Raw genomic sequence first — 20,617 nt, 5'->3', positions numbered from 1 at the left:
CATCTACAGAACACATATTTAGTTTTTTTCAATCACGTTAACTCGATACACCCCAACATTACGGTCATCTGTGAACAGTAAAAAACTAACCAAATAGCATTTCTTAACCTCAAGATCACTAGAGCTTATACACAAGTAAAAACAGAAATCCACAGAAAAATCACCCAAACTGGATTATACATTCCCTGAGACTCAGCACAGGAAACAAAATGAAAACTCAACATGTTAAGAAACCAAATAAACACAGCCACAAAACTATGTTTACCTGATAAAACTAGTGATGAAATCAACAAAATAAAACAAAACTTAATCAACATCAACAAATTTCTTCAAAAAATCGTGGAAACGTTATACACACACACCGAGATCAACAACAAACAAACAACAGTAAATCCCAAGATACAACAAACCACAAAACTTTACACTACTACATACCATATGTTCCCTACATCAGGGAAAAAATTACCAACATTTGGAAAATAATTATAACAAAACACAACATTCCAGTAAACACCAAATGTATTCAAAAACCACGTACAAAACTGAAGTTCATAGTATGTAAAACCCACACTGACAAATATAACACCAATATAATTTATAAACTACTATGCAACAACTTCCACAATTTCTATATTGGAGAAACAAGCAGAAAAATGGAAACTAGATTCAAAAAACAAAAAAAGAACACCTTCACATGTTTTTGAATACTGCTAATCAAATAAACACAACATAACCATAGAAAACATCCAGATATTAAGTAGGGACACAAATATAAACAAACGCAAAATCAAAGAAGCTCTACTTACATAACAACTAAAACCAAAATGAAACTAATATAAATGAACATCTTTATATCTATACTAATTAATAACCTTACATCCACCTGCAACACCCTCTACAGTCCCGAACCCGTTTATACTCGCGTCCCTAAGACACGTGTCCGACACAAGTCTCTTATAAGCTCTCTCTTTCTTAGTCTGAAGATGACGTGGGAAGGTCGAAACGTTGTTCTCTCCTTATCAGTAAAAGTGTTAATACTCACATCAACCGTTCTGAGATACAATCATTAAAGAGCTTGCTGTCTTCTTCAGGCATATATTTACAGCTAATTATATTTTATAAAGAACGATTTGAGCATGCTAATACAGTTGCCCCAGATGCAAACCATTTCACCACGACTGATATAGTTGGTTTAAGGCAGATACTCGATTATTTGTCCTTGCCGTACCACATAGATATAGTTTGTCATCCCTCTTTCCAATAAAGGATACTCGTAGATGTGGCAGATACTCGATTATTCATCCTTGCAGTATCACATAGATATTACTTGTCATCCCTCTTTCCAATAAAGGATACTTGCAGATGAAGCAGATACTCGATTATTCGTCCTTGCAGTGCCACATAGATATAGTTTATCATTTCTCTTTCCAAGAAAGGATACTCGTAGATGAGGCAGATACTCAATTATTCGTCCTTGCAGTACCACATAGATATAGTTTGTCATCCCTCTTTCCAATAAAGGATACTTGCAGATGAAGCAGATACTCGATTATTCGTCCTTGCAGTACCACATAGATATAGTTTGTCATTTCTCTTTCCAAGAAAGGATACTCGTAGATGAGGCAGATACTCGATTATTCGTCCTTGCAGTACCACATAGATATAGTTTGTCATCCCTCTTTCCAAGAAAGGATACTCGTAGATGAGGCAGATACTCGATTATTCGTCCTTGCAGTACCACATAGATATAGTTTGTCATCCCTCTTACCAAGAAAGGATACCCGCAGATGAGGCAGATACTCAATTATTCGTCCTTGCAGTACCACATAGATATAGTTTGTCATCCCTCTTACCAAGAAAGGATACTCGTAGATGAGGCAGATACTCGATTATTCGTCCTTGCAGTACCACATAGATATAGTTTGTCATCCCTCTTTCCAAGAAAGGATGAAGGATGTTAAAGATGTTGAACCAAGGAATGCAATATTTGAGAAGGAGTATTGATTGCTCATTTAAAATAAAGCACAAAACTACACAGTAAGCTATCTGTGCTGTGCTTATCTCGGGTATCGAAACCCGGATTTTAGCGTAGTGAGTCCGCAAACATCCTTTTGTGCCAATGGTGGCTCAAAAGAAGTTTTCATTGTTAGCCATGCAAGAGGAAAACTTATGTAGTAAAGCAAAACGTTTTTCTCAGATTTATTAGTAAAAGTGTTAATACCCATACCCGGAAGTCTACTAGATGTAGCTATATCAAATACATCCGTCAAACAAAAGTTTCAAATAAAATATTATTATTACAGGACAATGTATACCAGCTGACTGAATAACATATGTAATGCACAATGAAAAGTACCAGAATTAGAATTTAACACAAAACACTGTTTATGTTCTTGCTTTGCTTGAGATTATCGGTTCTCCACCGGATTTATTCAGTTGTATACCTGAAGAATGTGTAACTGAAAAATATTCTTCTTAAAAAAAATTGCATTTATCTTGCGCGACAGCAAACCCATGTGATTGGTCAATCTCATTCCATAAAGGTAGGGTAGAAATCTCTAGATGCTACGTGTACAACCAAGAGAAGATATTGACCTAATCTTATACATTGATAATAACTTGAAGGAAAAATAAAGTTAACGATCTCTTTAGATATATTGCAGGTATATGGAAACTTATACATATTCAGGACAAATAAAGAATTTAAAATGAATACTGTGATAATTCAGGTATAAGAAAATTATTTTATATTAAGTAACGTGGAAACGACCATTTCTGACAATAATACATAATTGTGACTATCAGATTGAGTACGACTGACAATAGAAGGACTAATTACAAGGTATCACGTGACCTGCACCAATATTTTTATAAAGTGCGATTAATCTAAGTTAATTATAATTTAGTTATTTGTACATTATTAATGTAATATGTATTAACACAGCAGTTTACTGAGAGAACCAGAATTATTTTCAATTACTATGTGTGTGTGTGCTTTCTTGTAGCAAAGTTACATCGAGCTATCTGCTGAGTACACCGAGGGGAATCGAACCCCCTCATTTTAGCGTTGTAAATCCGTAGACTTACCGCTGTACCAGAGGCCAACTTTCCAATTACTTGTTCGAGAGATGGCTATTAAATACGGTAAGATTTAAACACAAAATTAATTTCTGAAATAGCAAAAACATACCGTTATATTTTCATATTTTCACTTTAATAACAAACACATAATCTAAGTGTATAAAATTCAACTTCCTTAAAAGAGAAAACGCTCATTTTATGCGTGAACTTGTTCAATAAGTTTTAAAATGTAATCAGAAACTGTATATCACATTTAGGGTTAGATTTTGCTTTTGAAAAACTTCAACCATGGGAGAACAATTATCTGAACGAAGATTTTGATTATAAGTCTGTAATGTTGTATGGAGAGACAGCCTTTTCAAAAGATAGTGTTTCACATAGTGTGAAACCGAAAAAAGCGGTCTTAGTTATTGGACCAGTGTGGGAGAAGCCTGGGTTTAGTGATAGTGACGTAAGGAGGATAAACAAACTTTACGAATGTTTCGGTAAGTATATCTTAGTTTTACCTGTTTTTAACTGAAATAACGGACGTGTGATGTTCCTGAAAACTAATTCTGAAACTTGATAAGGAGGGAATCTTTATCACAACTACAATAAATATAACATATAGTCCTGTTCTGTTTCATTTTGGTTTGCTTTTAATTTCGCAATAAAGTTACTCGAGGACTATTTGGATTAACCGTCACATTATTATGCCCCGACGACTGAAAGTCTAACAAGTTTGGTGTGAATGGTTTTCGAACCCATGATCCTCACTTTACGAGTTGAACGTCCTAACCACGTGGCCATGCCAGGCCTTTACAGAAGTTATTCTTCCATTCCAAAAGCTAATTAGACTAATTGGCAACTTTAGCAAGATAACAAGCAAATATTGAAGTTTCAGAAGGTTTACAAACCATAGACTCATCAGCTTTTAGCTACACCTAAAAAAGCAATGTCTGCTCTAATGAAGAAAAGGTTGAAGATACTACAATCACAGCAACCCCTTTTCAACCATATTCCTATTAAGACCCATGATTCCAGTTTACCTCTGAAGAAGAAAGGTCCACCTTTCGAAAACGCTCGGGTTATAGGGTTTCTATTTAATTTCTATCAAGACTTCTTGAACATATGTGTTTTTCTAATATCATGAAAAGATCCACGATTGAATCTTAATGTATTTTCGAGTGTTTTATGTTCTTATTCCTCTGTAGATCAGAAATAACAGTAAAAATGTGTTTTCTATGCTACAGTCCAAGTACACCATTTGTAGCTTTGCGCTTATCAACAAACAAAAACGTTTATTTGTTCTTTCTGTTTGTTAGCTATTCTCCGAAGAAGACAGATTCCATCAAAGAATCATTCCAAGGCCGTTTTCCAGAGAAAGCATGACTGCTGTGATATAATACGATCATCAGTATTATTATATTGTACCTAACGATTATTTTCTTGCAATTGTATTATTTTGAATTCTAACTAATTTTCATTGCAGTTTCACATTTTTAGTCTCTTCTTGGGAATAGTGTGTTATGCACTTTAGGAAAATAGTAAGGACACTGTAGATAAACAGTGAGTCTGTGTCTGGTACATCGGAATGAGAAGAAATGGCTTCTGTAACTTAGTGTTTGAAAAATGCAAAAAAAAAAATAAATAAAGACATGGTGCACATTATTTATCATTTAAATATTATCCAATAATGATGAGGCGATAGTAAACTTAACGTGTATTTCAGGTGAAATAAGCAATTACACAATTAGTATATATTTCAGGTGGACAGGGAATGACAATATTAGTGTTTGTATTTCAAGTGAAACGATGGATGACAAAATGGATGTATATTTCAGGTGAAGTTTGTCCTCCACCACCAAAAGTACCAAACTTCCTTTGTGATTTTGAGACAATGATTGAGGGATAATAAACCAAGAGGGAATGCGCGGTGAATTCGTTAGAACTTACGGAACTCTTGGAGATATAACAGGTATGGAGGATACAAAATCTTCTGGTTTTCAGTTTTACTTTATAATAAAATACTTTTCTTTGAGAAGACTTTTATTAATTAATCGTGAGACAAAAGGTAAGTTGAGAAAAGGTGTAAAAATATTTCTATGAATGAGAGAGATAATAATAATGTTACATTCTTCCCCTAATGTACTGTTAAATTTAAAAATGGAATACGTCTAAACAGTTCAATTTAATGTTTTTTTTCTATACAGTGAATCCAAATTACGTGATGTTTATTGCACTGAAATAAGTTTGTTTCTTTGTTTCGAGTTTCGTGCAAAGCTACACTAGAGCTATCTGCGCTAGCTGTCCCTAATTTAGTAGTGTAATACAGCTAGTCGTCACCACCCACAGCCAACTCTTGGACTACTCTTTTACCAACGAATAGTGGGATTGACCATCGCTTTATAGCGCCCTGCGGCTTTTCAGACGTTTGGAGTGACGGAGATTTTGAACCTGCGACTCTCGGATTACTGGTAGAGTGCCTTAATCACCTGGCCATGCCGGGCCTGAACTAATATAAGACATCACAGATTTGTAATTCTAAAGATGAATCTAACTCCCGTGATGTTTAGAGCACTGATTTGCTGAGACATGGCAGGTTTATAGTTCCATGAGATGAATCCAACTTAAACAAGAATAAATAAAGAAAAATGTTAAGTTTCGAAGATCCTGTTCTAGCGTTTTACCTTATCAGTACTTTATATATAATATAAACCAAATTCCTACTCAATTACGCCATCTTCTGATTGGTGAGTTGAATTATTACAAAATGTAAACGAAAACCTATGTTTATTTTGATTTGAAATTATAAATCTGTGTGTTCTTTTAGCAGCTGTTTTACTTACCGCTGTTTTACCTGATTGCATATCTGTGAGGAACATCATACATTGTGGAAGCCATTTAGACTGAACTCGAAAATTACAATATAATGATTTTTTTTTCTCACCACAAAAACTGCTGTTGTTGGTGAACCAGAAATGTAATGCCCAATCCATGTTTGGATTTTACATATAACACTGAGTTAAAGCGATTTCAAAGAACTGAATTCTTTATTTCCTTATCATTACTCCGAAGGTAAAGTTAAGACTTCATAGTAATGAATTCTGGCCCACGTCTAATGTGATAACAATATTTCTCTCATCACCTGTCATGGGTTGAAGTTAAAATTAATGTTGTCTCACTTTTCATTTTTTTCTCTCGATAAAACTAGTGATAGGAAAAAAATGACATAACATGTTTATCTTACTGTTTTTTAACCGAACATTATATATATGCATAAATTATTGCATTAATTTTAGATGCTTGGTTTTTGATGACGCTAGAACGTTTCAGCTATCATGTACGTTTACGATAATCAATTTTAGAGAAATCCCACTTTGCGACTGTTAACACGTACTTATCTTTACGTGAAGAATAAACGTTTTAGTGGCGTAATTTGCGTCACTACTGAAGGTTATGAATGTTTAAAGTGTTTGTTTGTTTTTGAATTTCGCGCAAAACTACACGAGGGCTATCTGCGCTAGTCGTCCCTAATTTAGCAATGTGAGACTAGAAGGAAGACAACAAGTCATCACCACCCACCGCCAACTCTTGGGCTGATATTTTACCAACGAATAGTGGGATTGACCGTCACATTATCATTATAATGTTTGGTGCGACGGGAATTCGAACCCCTTGACACTCAGATTAGGAGTCGAATGCCTTAACCCACCTGGCCATGCCGGGTCACGTTTAAAGTGATCAGGATGTCTAGTTAATTATTTACTTTTGAAATTAATCATAAATTGGTTTAAAACGACACTTTTTTATAAAAATGTAAAATTACGTTTAACAAGGTTTCTATTCCTGGTTATTTCATGAAGTTAAAGGGTACTGATGATGAAATGTATCCTTCTGGACGACTCATTACCTCCATGTTTGGTGTCTATGGTCGTGAGATGGCTTGTCTGACCACTGACTTATTTATGGTAGGGTCAGGCGTGGAAGGGTTTGATATTTATCGTTAGGTTCAAGAGACAGAAAAAATATATGAAACAAAAGGAGATTCACAAGGCTGGGCAACTCTTTATTTTAATCTAACCACTCGTAAGGATATCAGAGTAAGTTCTCAATTAGAAGGATACTTCGAAAAATGTTCTGTTTTTTCCACGTGCTATTTTCAGACGCATGTGATTATTGTAATGCGGTCAACATTTTTTTTATATTTACGTTAATGTTCATTATTGAAGATCACATTTTTACTCGTGCAACGAGGTTTATGGCTACTTTTCAGATGAGGAAGGTCCATTCATGTTGACCACTTATTTGATTAACGTGTCTTTTAGCAAGTTCAAGACGATAATAAGTGCTACTTATGTGACCAATGAAGCTGTTTATTGTCTTAGGTGGATGAATATCCCTTTATAAATGCCTCTTATTTGACTAAAGAGGCCTGTCTTAGGTGGATGAATACCCCTTTATTAAGGTTACTTATTTAACAAATAAGGCTTTTGGTTATATTAAAATAGTGAAGGTTTATTGAACAAGGACACTCATTTATTCAACAAGATTCTTTAGCTATAGCTCGTTTGAAGTATTTTTTACTTTGTTACTTGTTCAAAGTAATGTTAAAAGACGCAAACGTTTAGTGACTTCGCTGACTGCACCGTCCCCAAACGTTTGCATCATTTAACGTATATTTTTTAAAAGTAATTCCGGTATCGTAGTAAACTAAGCCATCATTATGGAGCATAAATTATTCGATGATCAGAGGAGATCTGCTGTTTTGAGCGAAATCACCTTTCATAAGCCATGAGTAAAGTTCTGTACAGTTGTTTTTTTTTTTCTGTTATAAGAAAACAAAACAAAGTGACAGCTATACTATTATATAAATTATGAAATAAGTTTGTTTCGGTAAATATTTGGTCCCCTGATGTGACTGATAATGGTTCGGATCCCTACGATGGATACAGAAGATGGCCCAATGTGGCTGCGCTCAAAAACAACCATAAGTATGTGAATATAATAAGTTATTGTTCAGATTCCTAGTGAGGAAAATCTGAAACAGAAACCATTGTTATTGATAACATTGGATTCAGTCTAAGGCCGTGCTAACTATACGGGTTTACTGTGCTTCACTGTATAACACGCCACCTAGATCTACAACACATTAATAATAATTATGAAATAGAAAACGTGTTTCAGCTTGATGTAATGATTATGCTGGCAAAACATTTGTGTAATAAATTAAACCAATAAATCAAAGAACTGGCTAATCAATCAGAGGGAAAGAGAGGTGGTGGTGGTAGATATATTCGACCAAACTTTCATCACCTTAGCTTTAGATAAACTACTATAATGTATGTTGTATGTTAAATTTCATAAACCTTTCAATAAGGGTGTGATTGGTGGTTTGCCACAACTTCTTTCAAGTGCTGGATTGTGCGTATGTGTGTGTATATATTTCGACATCATAAATAGTTTAAATTTAAACCTACTCCGTAAATGGTATGAACCGTTTCCTTATAAATCTTAATACTTGAAGCAAAATACATTCACATAATTCTGTTTACAAAACTAATCTAACATGGAATTGACTATTACGATGTCCTGTTACGAGTATGGTCATTACAAGAACCTCATATAAACTTCATTTCTAAGCCAACTTAACAACAGTGTTTGTAAAGCTAAAAACAGTTCTTATAATTTATGTAATGCTTTTCGAACGTATTTAAGTAAACGAATTTTTGCTGTTTTATTTCGATTATTCGCGACAGAAGAGCTATCAGTAATAGACATCTTTGATTTTGAAATGATAAATTGGCGTAAAACAGCTAGTTGACAGCATCTACTGCTAATTCTTAGGCTGCTGTTTTAATCAATATTAGGATTTGACTGTTAGTTTTATAATGCTTTCACGCCCCCGAGTGCGGAGAGAGGTACTGCAGTAACAACAGAGAACTACAGAATCTAAAATTCACTGTCCGGTACTCGAATGAACAAGATACTGCAGAAGCAACAGAGAACCACAGAGTCTCAAATCCATTGTCGGGTACTCTAACCAATAACGAGCATTGCCTGTTCATATAACTACAAGTCAAGAATTCTACAGAATTCATTTCGCAGGAATTACTGAAAACATTTACCTAAGCAACAAATTTTAATAATTCAATCCCAGAGAATTTAGTTTTGATGAGCATGGAAATAAATTTTACACCCTCGTTTGTAGTTCAATGTTGATGAATGTGCAATTCTTAAATAAATATGCATTTTTGTAATACGTAATAAATGAAACTAATAAATCAAAGAACTGGCTTGTATCTTGTTTCTTTTGATTTTGTGATCCAGAGGGAAAGACAGGTGGTGGATTTGTTTGTTTGTTTTTGAATTTCGCACAAAGCTACTCGAGAGCTATCTGTGCTAGCCGTCCCTAATTTAGCATACCAGAGGAGAGGCAGCTAGTCATCACCACCCACCGCCAACTCTTGGGCTACTCTTTTAACAACGAATAGTGGGATTGACCATAACATTATAACGTCCTCACGGCTGAAAGGGCGAGCATGTTTGGCGTGACCGGGATTCGAACCCGCGACCCTATGATTACGATTCGTAATGTCTTAACACGCTTGGCCATGCCGGGCCAGGTGGTGTAATTCCAATGCTAGGATATTATTTCGTACAGGCCTTTGTTCTGAATGTTATTTCTTCCCTTTATATTAAATTATTATAAACCTGGTTTAGCGTAGCTTTGTACTTAACAATAAACAAACAAAAACCAATTTAAACTGTGATTATCGATTTATATATTTGTGTTTAAATGTAGCAGTTAATAATGAGAAGAATGTATTAAATGTTACACGTCTTTAAATTGTGTTTAAAATTTGTAATATTTTTACCTTCAATAATTTTAAAATCAAGATATATGAAATGAAAAAAATATACGTTACTGCCTATAACAATAAAAAATAATAATATTATACTAAGTACAGTTCAATAAAGGTTTTGTTTCTTCTTTGAAATATCACCTTTCTAAGCATTCTCATCCTAAAACGAGTCAAAAATGAAATTAGAAAATATAACTTAAAATTTTGGCTCGGTTCACCGCTCTACACAGAACTCAATTTGCCCATTGCGAAACTTTGCGCTAAAAGCAACAACACACATGATTACTTTACTTGCGTGTGTATGAACGAATTTTTTTAACCAGCAATCACTGATATGTAAGAAGTAATTGTTTGCAAGATCGTTTAAAACAAGTACATACACTCATTATTCTCTCTCTTTACATACAATTTTAAACCGGTTTTGTTAAAATGCTCAAACGCGTTTTGAAACGCATTTTTTTTCATTAAAATCTTGTACAAGTTTATTCCACAAAATACTTTAACTGAGATACTGTCTTGAATTTGTGGAAATACTTTTGTACATAGAGTCGCGGGTTCGAATCTCCGTCACACCAAACATGCTCGTCCTTTCAGCCGTGGGGGCGTTATAATGTGACGGTTAATACCACTATTCTTTGGTAAAAGAGTAGCCCAAGAGTTGGCGGTGGGTGGTGATGACTAGCTGCCTTCCCTCTAGTCTTACACTGCTAAATTAGGACCGGCTAGCACAGATAGCCCTCATGTAGCCTTGCGCGAAATTTAAAACAAACCAATGTTTACTTGGAGTTTCTTGTAAAAGTTTAGGTTTACTATCCTTAAATGATCAACTGATGTGAGTTCGTAACTAGGAATGAACAATTATTTTGTTCCACAAATCAGTTTCATTGTCCGTGATTCCAATATTACTGAAGTACTTATACGTCAAGCACATCAAACTTTTTACTCTAAATTTCAATTAAATAAATTTCAGTCTTCAAATAGACACCAGATCTGGTAGATGATATGTATTCTCAAGATGGCTGGTATGGGTATTAATACTTTATTTTAATTAATTTTTACTTTAAGTGGGTTTCTCGTCATCATAGTAAATGATATATTTCCAACATGGTTGCTTGGCTGACTCCAAATATCTCCCACATATAAGCACTATGCCAAATATGTATTCTCAAGATGGTTGGTAAGGGTATTAACACTTTATTTTAATTAATTTTTACTTTAAGTGGGTTTCTCGTCATCATAGTAAATGATATATTTCCAACATGGTTGCCTGGCCGACTCCAGATATCTCCCACATACAAGCACTGTGCCAACTATCTCTTACTTTTGCCACGGAGTGAAGAAAGCATCAATGAGTTTCTGTCATCAGGCAGTCAGCAAAATTTTTACATTCCAATAAACGACCTATCAATATTGTCCAAGGCACATGTTACCAGTCAAGTCAGGACTTCAGACCTGATGAAAGCGATTTTAGGCAACCGTTTTTCAACATACTTAATTAGTATTAAGTGAACACCACGCTGAGATCTGTATGTTACACAACTAAGTACACTAAATTAGGTTTTACACCCTAACAGCTAGTTGCACGAGACTCTTGAGAAATTTTGTTTTTAAGAAGTTTAAGTCTAATAAAATAGTAAAATTTTCATTTCGTTAATTAACACTTTCATTAGGGGTATAGTTTATATAGTTTTGGCGTAAGGAGATTCAAAACACATTTTTCTTCGGAAGGTAGGTAGATGGAAGCTTTAAAGATGTAATATTTTTTGTTCACTACTTCTTATTGTACCTCGTTACGCAACTTAAAGTAAGTTATTCACCTGTAACATGTAACACTTATTCATTTATTAAGAAAACATTTGCGCATGAATATAGTAAAGGTGTTAAAATACTTTTAAAGGCATATTTGACTTTTTAAAAATATATTTCATTCAACTGTCTTTCATAAAAAGCGTTTAACTTTTAGTGTGATATTTGTTAAAGTTACGTAGGATGAATATTAAACCAATCAAATCATTCTTCTTCTAACAACTACTAATGTAGATTCCGTTGAAAATATAATAAAAAATTATTCGACAGTTTAAAAGTCCATCTTTCCTTTGCAATATTTTGAAGTAATTTAGTCATGTTATTTAGTAGTAATTTAGTCATGTTATTTAGTAGTAATTTAGTTGTGTCATATAGTAGTAATGTAGTTCTGTTATTCCAAGCTAAAAGATCTTCACTGTTATTTCTGTTAATTAAGAATTACTAATAGGTAAAATAGAAAGAAAAAATTAAGGCTAAAAATATCTTTCAAAGTGATTTAAAACTCAGTTATATTTTCCGCTTCATTTAAAAATGTTGTTTGATTCTGTTTGTATAACGCTAAAATAAATGTGGTTGAGTGATTCTAACTAAAGCTTAGAGGTTACACTTGTAGTGTTTATCACTCAAATGTCTTCCAGACATGTAGTTGTAAGTTTTGCTGAATATATTCATAAACAAATATATTTTTAATATTCTGTTTAAAAATATAAACAGAATTAGACAGAATTAGTGTGATAAAAATAAATCCTTTTTTCATTGTGGGAAAATATAAAAGGTTCTTTACTTCTTTTTTCATTTGAATAGAAACTGAATGTGATCCAATGGCGTTCGAATTGCAATAAAAATTAGGCGTTTCGAAAGGGGAGATTTTTCTGAAGAAAAATTCTTGAAGTATGTGAAAAATCTTTTGAATCATGTGTCTAGTTCGTTGCTTGGCTTTTCGTTGTGTTTGAAATTAACATGTTTTCCTTGTACAGTTTGCTCTGGTTTAGAGAATACAGTAGAATCGGAATTATTGAAAAAATATTTTTAATTATCCGGTAGACCAATGTGACCATGTGAGAGACGACGTAGTGACGTTTTTTTTTTTTAAACTACTTAAATATATTTGTTTCTTTCTTGTTAAGCACAAAGATACGCAACAGGTTTTCTGTGTTACGTCCATCTCGGGTATCGAAACCCAATTTTTAGCTTTAGCTTGAATGTAATTGTGGACGACGGTTTTTACATCTAAAAGTATCGTTTAGTATGACCATAATGTCGTCATAACACTCCAATGGTCAAACTGGTCTACACAGTGGAAGTGAGTGGTTTTAGAATTTTTAAAGTTAACGAAACGTGTCTCTATAAATATGAGCAATGTCAGTAATGAAATGTAATTAGTACAACGTTTTGGAATCAGTATAAACGTCTTATTAAGCTTGGCTCGGCATGGTCAGGTGATTTAGGCACTCGACTCATAATCCGAGGGTCGCGGGTTCGAATCCCTGTGTCACACTAAACATCCTTGCCCTTTCAGCCATAGGGGTGTTATAAATTACGGTCAATCCCACTGTTAGTTGGTAAAAAAGTAGCCCAAGAGTTGGTGGTGGGTGATGATCACTAGCTGCCTTCCCTCTAGTTTTATGCTGCTAAATTAGGGGCGGCTAGTGCAGATAGCCCCCGTGTAGCTTTGCACGAAATTTAAAATCTATTAACCTTTTGTTCAATCACACGAACTTTTTGTGTCTTTATCTTTTCTTATATACAAAGTAATACCTTTTCAAACGTAATTTTTAAACTAAAAATTTAGGACAACGATTTAAAAGTTTCTTTTACAATTAGCATTTCAAATAATGACTAAAATTTACTTATAAAAGTATTAACAATTAATAATACTCTAATACAAGTCATTTCATAAGTAAATTAGAGTTAACAGCCAATGTAACATAATATCTGTTTATGCTAGAAATTGGGAGAAAAACATGTTGTTTGTTTAATTTGTATCGCCTTGATCAGTTAATTACACCAGAAAAAGAAAGATACGCATGCGCTGAAGGTAATTCCTTTCTTGTGGTTTAAGATGTGAAATAGTACTTACAGTTTCACAACACGTTTCATATGATTAACAGTGATCACAGTGGTTTTTGAATAAATGTAGTATTTTTGTCGAAGGATTTTTCTTCGAGTTTGGACCAGACAATGAGGTTAGTGTGAAAATATGTCAAAGTATTGAATATTGTTTATCGCTAGACGTTTTCTGCTGTTTAGACTCCTGATATTACGCAACCATATTGAAAACTATTCGTTTCGTTTAAACAGTAATAAAACATGTAGTTTTAATGTGTAAAATTTCTTAAAACAGTTACTTCCATTTGAACATTTCGAAAACTTTTTCAAGTAAAACTAATTTGTTTGTTTTGGAATTTCGCACAAAACTACTCGAGGGCTATCTGTGCTAGCCGTCCCTAATTTTGCAGTGTATGACTAGAGGGAAGGCAGCTAGTCATCACCACCCACCGCCAACTGTTGGTCTACTCTTTTACCAACGAATAGTGGGATTGACCGTCACATTATAACGCCCCCACGGCTGGGAGAGCGAGCATGTTTGGCGCGACGCGGGCCCGAACCCGCGACCCTCGGATTACGAGTCGCACGCCTTACGCGCTAGGCCAAAGTAAAACTAAAAAATATATGAAATACAATTTAACCTCCATCAAACTGTTATTTAAACCACATAAAGTAAGCAAACGTACTGAAACTAGATGCTAAACACGTAAATATAGTCTACAAGAACTAAAACTACAAAGCACACAAATCGAACTGAATTAGAAATGGATATGACAGATTCATAAATGTGCACTAATACTGCAATGAGTCTGATGTGCGTAAACCTTAACATTTTGGTAAAAGTAAATCTGATAAACAAAATATGGTTGTTCGTGTCCTCAAATCACAGAAGTAAAATTATGTAGAACTGAATTATATAGATATCTAAGCAGGCTAATAGTTAACTGTAACTGAATAGTGATATAATTATTGAATGGGTAAAATGAATAATAATGTAGGATAGTGGTTGATGAGAAGATTGTTTATGTTTTTAAAATTAATCTGGGAAAATAGTATTGTTCTAGAACATGTAGTAAGCCAATAACAATGGAATCATTTTGAAATTCAACCTTTTATACGAAAACATTTGCATACTTGTGTGAAGATTCTTCTGAGACAGTTCTCTACTGAATTAAAATTATACTTGTGTGAAGATTGCTCTGAGACAGTTCTCTACTGAACTAAAATCATACTTTTGTGAAGGTTGCTCTGAGACAGTTCTCTACTGAACTAAAATCATCCTAGCTTTAATATATTCAAGTATAATAACACTCTGTGATATGTTTGTGAGGTGTTATTACACCTCCATACCCGAATGGAGTAAACCTTCATTGATTTCACAGTATTCTACTGTAAGATATACCTTTCCAGAACTGGCTCTCCATATTAGAAGTTATTAAGCTAAACCCCTACACAGGGAGTTGGTTAAGTAAGGATAACACAGCATTTTACACATTTTCGTTATTATATAAGGCCTGGGATGGCCAGGTGGTTAAGACGCTCGAATTGTCATCTGAGGGTTGTTGTTTCGAATCCACGTCGCACCAAACACACTATCGTCCTTTCAGCCGTGGGAGCGTCTTACTGTGACAGTCAATTCCACTATTTGTTGATAAAAGTGTAGCCCAAAAATTGGCGGTGGGTGGTGATGACCAGCTGCCTTCCCTCTGGTCTTACACTACTAAATTAGGGACGGCTAGCACAGATAACCTCGAGTAGCTTTGCGCGAAATTCATAAAAGAGAAACAAATATTATTATATTTACATTAATAAATTAGAAATATTAGATCCAAAGTAGAATTGAACGATCAAAATTGGACGAGTTAAAAAATAGGAAATACAAAAAGAGAAGGTGAAGATGGAAAGAAATTTGTCATGAAATTACAAATTTACTTGAAACAAATTATGACTTTGCAATAAACTATCAGGTTTATTTTACAACTGTCACTCCTTCCCAAGGTTAATAATACGTAAAATATTACATTGTATTAAGGCAGATAACGTCATCACATATTTCGTATCATCTTATTTGATATATATATTTTTTCAAACTTTCTTCACATGCTGAGCATGTGTTTTTCATTTAGAATTTCCATCAAAGAAACCGCTAAGTTCCTTTAACTCTAGTTACTCATGCATCTGGACCAATAAAGTGGGGTATCACGTTTGCTGTCTGTCAACATCACATAGGGTAAAAAAAGTGACAGTGGTTTGCTCCACTGTGAAGTCAGATTGTGCCTCATAGATATAATATTCCTTATTTTTAACTAAGAGTAACATTTAGAGGTTAAAACAGAGCTTAAGATATAATGTTTACTTTCTTTACAAAGTGTTACATAGCTTTTCAACTTCTTGGTTTGGAAAAAATGCATTTGGGAAAGTCTTAATAATAAAGTAACATCACTTTAAAGAGGTTAAAACAGAGCTTAAGATAGATATTTATGACGATTGAATTTCTTTGTAAGAAATTAATATAGTGTGTTTTTCAGATGCTCAGCATTACTATTGTAATAATATATAATATGTGTATAGTTATAATATTTACCACAAATACATCATCACAGAATACGTTAGACCATCCAAATATAACAGTAGATACGTTTTATTCAAAACTTAAAAACTTGTGTCTAAGAAGCGGATGTATGTTTTCTCCACCTGAGCAATAATATTTTTTCAAATAGTAGGATGTCACCAACACCACCAAGTGAAGAGAAAGTAAAAGATATTACTGATATAATTGGTATATACGGAAAGTGGCAACGAAGATTCTTCATCTGGGTGCTTTTTGGAGGAATACCATCATGCTGGCTCAGTCTAGTGACACCATTCTTAGCTCCAGAGGTCGACTATTGGTGCCAGAGACCGCAAGCTGTACTCGACAACTTGTCTGTCGAAGAATGGAAAGTTTTAGCAATACCTACGCAAGTCAATCTTTTAACTGAACGGAAGGAATACAGTAAGTGTACTATGTATGAGACGAAAATAAATGGAACGGATGAAAAGAACGTCTTTGTCAACGTTAATAAAACCGTAGCATGTGAGAAATTTGAGTTTGACCATTCTCTTTACAGAGACACCATACTAGAAGAGGTAAGAGGTTTGGTAAAAAAACAAGTCATTTTCGAACTATATATATAAATATAGATAGATATATAAGCCAAGTTCAATACATATAAAGCCAGTCACGGCTTTTATTTGATTTCAATACTATCTTATCAGAGTAATTCCATCTCACTTCTTCACATTTTTTGAAATAACTGATAAATATTAGGTTTTTGGAAAATAATGGTGAATTTTAAATTTAAGTGTAATAAGAAATAAACAAAATTCAAAAGCAGCTTTATTAATTAAATTAAAAACCGAGTGTATTTACACACTTTTGCCAACAAGAAACAAGATTATTTATGCCATGACGATATAACTTTGAAGTTCTGTAAAGCCATTATCTGCTGATACTATCTTGTCGAATATTTTGTTCTTTAAAAAGTTGTCCAAGTGCTTGAAAAAAGTGGTAGTTAGTAAACGACAGGTCTTGGAAGTAAGGAGGATAAGGTAATGTTTCGTAGCCCAATTTGTTGAGCTTCTGGAGTATCATTTCAACAACATGTGACCGAGCAACATTATGAAGCAAGATTGGTTCTCTTCGATTGACTAATACTGGTATGTTTTTCAGGGAACTTTCTATGCATTACTTCCAATTCTTGACAGTAAACCTCTGCAGTGATATTGTGGCCCTGGTTGAACGAGCGGTAATGGATAATACTGGCCGCAGACCACAGTGACCATCTTCTGTTGGTGAAACTTTGTTTTTTGGAAATGTTTTGGAGCCTCATCACATATCGCTTTCTGTTGTTGTGAAGGATCCAGTTTTCGTCGCAGGTGACAATTAAATCAAGAAATGGGTCATTTCTGTTGGGCAAAATCAGCATAGACCACAGTTCAAAACAACGATTTTTCTGATTCTTACTGAGTTAGTGCGGAACCCACTTGTCAAGCTTTCTCACTATTTCAATGTTCTCGAGATTCTTCAAAATTGTAAAAATGCTAATACCCAATTTCTGTGTCATTTTTGGAAGAGTTTAGCGCGGGTTTCTTTCCACTAATGCTGTCAATTGATCGTTTTCGACATCAGAAGGACGTCGTCTGACCTTATCTTCATCACTCACATCTTCATTACGAAGGTTTAGGAACCAACGTTGTACTGTAAGTTCTGAGGTGGTTCCTTCGCTCCATGCTTGGTCGATATTACAAGCTGTTTGTGACGTATTATGACCAAGTTTGAATACATGCAAGAAATGATGCACAACTTTTTATCCATCATTAATTATAAAGGTCTGAAATATTGGAAAATTTTAGAAAAGAATAAAAGAACTAATGAACAGAGAAAAACTTTAGTATTTCAGTGGCATGGATGAAGTCGTAAAAAAGGCAGGTTTCTTATCTCTATAAATGACAAAAATTTTCGTGTAAAACTCCATCTTTATTTTTTGAACAACTTAATATATAATTATATACGAATATAAAATGGAAACCCCTGATAATGTCCACTAATTAATGAACTTCCATTAGAGCTGTAGTTAAGTAATATATTGCTATATACTTAAAGCCTATTTCTGATAAATATTTTTGGAACAAAATAAAATGTTTAGTTATCGATTAAAACCTAGATACGTATATATATATAAATTATTTTTGGTTTTATGTTAATATAAATATATAACAACTTTAGTTCGGTTATTAATGTTTTGTTGATTGTTTATTGACTTTACGAGAACACTAATGAATGCTATTATTGTTGAAGTGGAATTTGGTGTGTGAGAACAACTGGCTAATTTCCCTCAGCCAGTCAGCAAATATGTTGGGATTTTTGGTGGCTGTATTAGTGTTGGGACAAGCATCAGACAGGTAGGTTACTTTTGATAGTTTGTCACAAAACTATTAATTATTATGGAATGTATAACACCGAAACGACCAAAAACAACACTCATAAAATATATTGAAACTGTTTAATTTGGTTTGGTTTGTTTTGAATTTTGAGTAAAGCTACACGAGGGCTATCTGTGCTAGCCGTCCCTAACTGAACAGTGTAAGATTAGAGGGAAGGCAGCTAATCATCACCACCCACCACCAACTCTTGGGCTACTCTTTTACCAACGAATAGTGGGATTGACCGTCACATTATAACGCCCCCACGGCTGAAAGGGTGAGCATGTTTGGTGTGACAGGAATTCGAACCAGCGACCCTCAGATTACGAGTCAAGTCCGTTAACCACCTGACCATGCCGTGCCCGAAATTACTGTAAAGCATTCCATTGCCAAGTTTTCAGTTTTATTTTCATAAATCTCCTCAACATACACAACATTTATTTCTATGCAAATTGTAATATTGATTGCAGTTAATTTTCAAATATACAGCATAATTTATAAAATGTATATGCTATATATGAAATAAGAAAGTTGAAAGACTCACAAATCTACTTAATCACAAAGACTTTTTAACAGTTCTAGTTTTGCTCGATAAGAACGTTTTTTGCGTGTAATCGCGTGCATTTCGTTGTAGCTTATCCACAAACTATCTGTAATCCTATGATATTGTTTCAAGTCATTTTGGCCCCTTGTTCCATATAGCAAGGAGTTTTCTTCATCAATATTTAGTTTGTCTTGGATATTCGCACAAAGTTACTCAAAACTGATGTGTACTAATTATTCTAGTTTTAAACTTTTAAATTAGAGGGAAGACAGTCCGACACAGTAATAAGTCCCTTTTAGAACCGAGTCTAGAAAATACTTGAACGGATTCAATTACCCCAAAATTTAGAAAATATATTGAAGGTATGAAAATAAGGCTCTTTGAGCTAATTATTACAATAGAAATAAGACAAACTACCGATTAAAATATACAAAGAATTACTGGCGATATTTGACATTCAAATATCTCATAATAGCTATGAAACTTAATGAGTACACAACCTTTTTTAGTACCCTTTTGATTTTTTATTATTCTTTCAGCTATTTCGAAGGATATTTTACACGTTTTATACTGTAATTTGGACTGAGGTAGACGTTGTAGGATTTGAAAGGTTAAGCTTACAATACGCTTCGAATTTTCAGTTTTGCTAAGACTAAAACCAAACATTTTCCACATTCGAAATGACTTGAATGGCCAGGTGGTTAAGGCATTCGACTCGCAATGCGAGGATCTTTACAGCCGTGGGGACGTTATAATGTGTAGGTCAATCTCACTATTCGTTGATAAAAGAGTATCCCAAGAGTTGGCGGTGTGTGTTGATGACTAGCTTCCTTACCTCTAGACTTACATTGATAAATTAGAGACGGATATTGCAGATAGCTCTCGTGTAGCTTTGCGCGAAATTAAAAAACAACGAACAAAAATCCACATTCGGTTCAGAGTAATGCTTTAAGTGGCGTGTTGTCTTCTCTCTGGTCCACATTCCAAATGAATGGGATGTTATGACTAAACCGCAGAAGTCTCTTATCTATATGTCTGACCGATTGTGTGTATAAGGTGATACTTACTTGAACAAGAAAACAGTTGAAAAAATTAACCTAAGATCATTATTAAAACTCTATAACAAATTTGCTGATATCCTTTCTCATGGACTTTTCTCGTCTTTTTCTTTCCTTTATGAACGTTTCTACTCTGTTTTTCCTGATGGTCTTCGCCTGCCTTTGCCTTCTTATGGACTTCTTCTACCTCCATTTTTAGTTTCAGTACGTTATTCCTGATTATGTTATCAAGTCAACATGTCCAATGAAATGCATTCTAAGAAAAGCAC

At 34.1% G+C, this 20,617-nt stretch overlaps 1 protein-coding gene and 1 pseudogene across 4 annotated transcripts in view; both read left to right on the top strand.

The window, feature by feature from the left end:
• The first annotated feature begins 2,874 nt into the window (after positions 1 to 2,874).
• LOC143235999 (astacin-like metalloprotease toxin 1) lies at positions 2,875 to 16,639 on the top strand. Of its 3 annotated transcripts, none has more exons than XM_076474158.1 (4): positions 2,875 to 3,144; positions 3,339 to 3,566; positions 4,905 to 5,038; positions 12,537 to 12,623. In XM_076474158.1, exons 1-3 carry the CDS (start codon positions 3,129 to 3,131, stop codon positions 4,973 to 4,975), a joined length of 315 nt encoding a protein of 104 aa, XP_076330273.1. In that variant the 5' UTR covers positions 2,875 to 3,128; the 3' UTR covers positions 4,976 to 5,038; positions 12,537 to 12,623. The 3 variants fall into 3 exon arrangements, with proteins under 3 accessions (XP_076330273.1, XP_076330271.1, XP_076330270.1); XM_076474156.1 differs by lacking the exon at positions 12,537 to 12,623 and adding an exon at positions 5,274 to 5,721 and having other exon boundaries at positions 2,877 to 3,144; XM_076474155.1 differs by lacking the exon at positions 12,537 to 12,623 and adding an exon at positions 16,502 to 16,639 and having other exon boundaries at positions 2,982 to 3,144.
• Positions 13,784 to 20,617, top strand: part of LOC143235996 (organic cation transporter protein-like) — a 25,107-nt pseudogene continuing 18,273 nt past the window's right edge. Inside the window, exons 1-3 of the transcript XR_013019419.1 lie at positions 13,784 to 13,918; positions 16,505 to 16,910; positions 18,622 to 18,725. The product of XR_013019419.1 is annotated as an organic cation transporter protein-like (transcript). The remainder of the gene's footprint in view (positions 13,919 to 16,504; positions 16,911 to 18,621; positions 18,726 to 20,617) is intronic.

This window comes from Tachypleus tridentatus, chromosome 13 (assembly GCF_004210375.1).
Source record: "Tachypleus tridentatus isolate NWPU-2018 chromosome 13, ASM421037v1, whole genome shotgun sequence".
Taxonomy (NCBI): domain Eukaryota; kingdom Metazoa; phylum Arthropoda; class Merostomata; order Xiphosura; family Limulidae; genus Tachypleus; species Tachypleus tridentatus.
Note: the sequence above shows the minus strand (reverse complement) of the source record. Positions and strands in the feature narration are given on the sequence as shown.

What these genes read in the sequence shown, in the direction of transcription:
- LOC143235999 (XM_076474155.1), top strand. An exon ending in CAAACTTTACGAATGTTTCG is followed by an intron (nt 3,567 to 4,904) that starts GTAAGTATATCT and finishes TGTATATTTCAG; the next exon opens with GTGAAGTTTGTCCTCCACCA.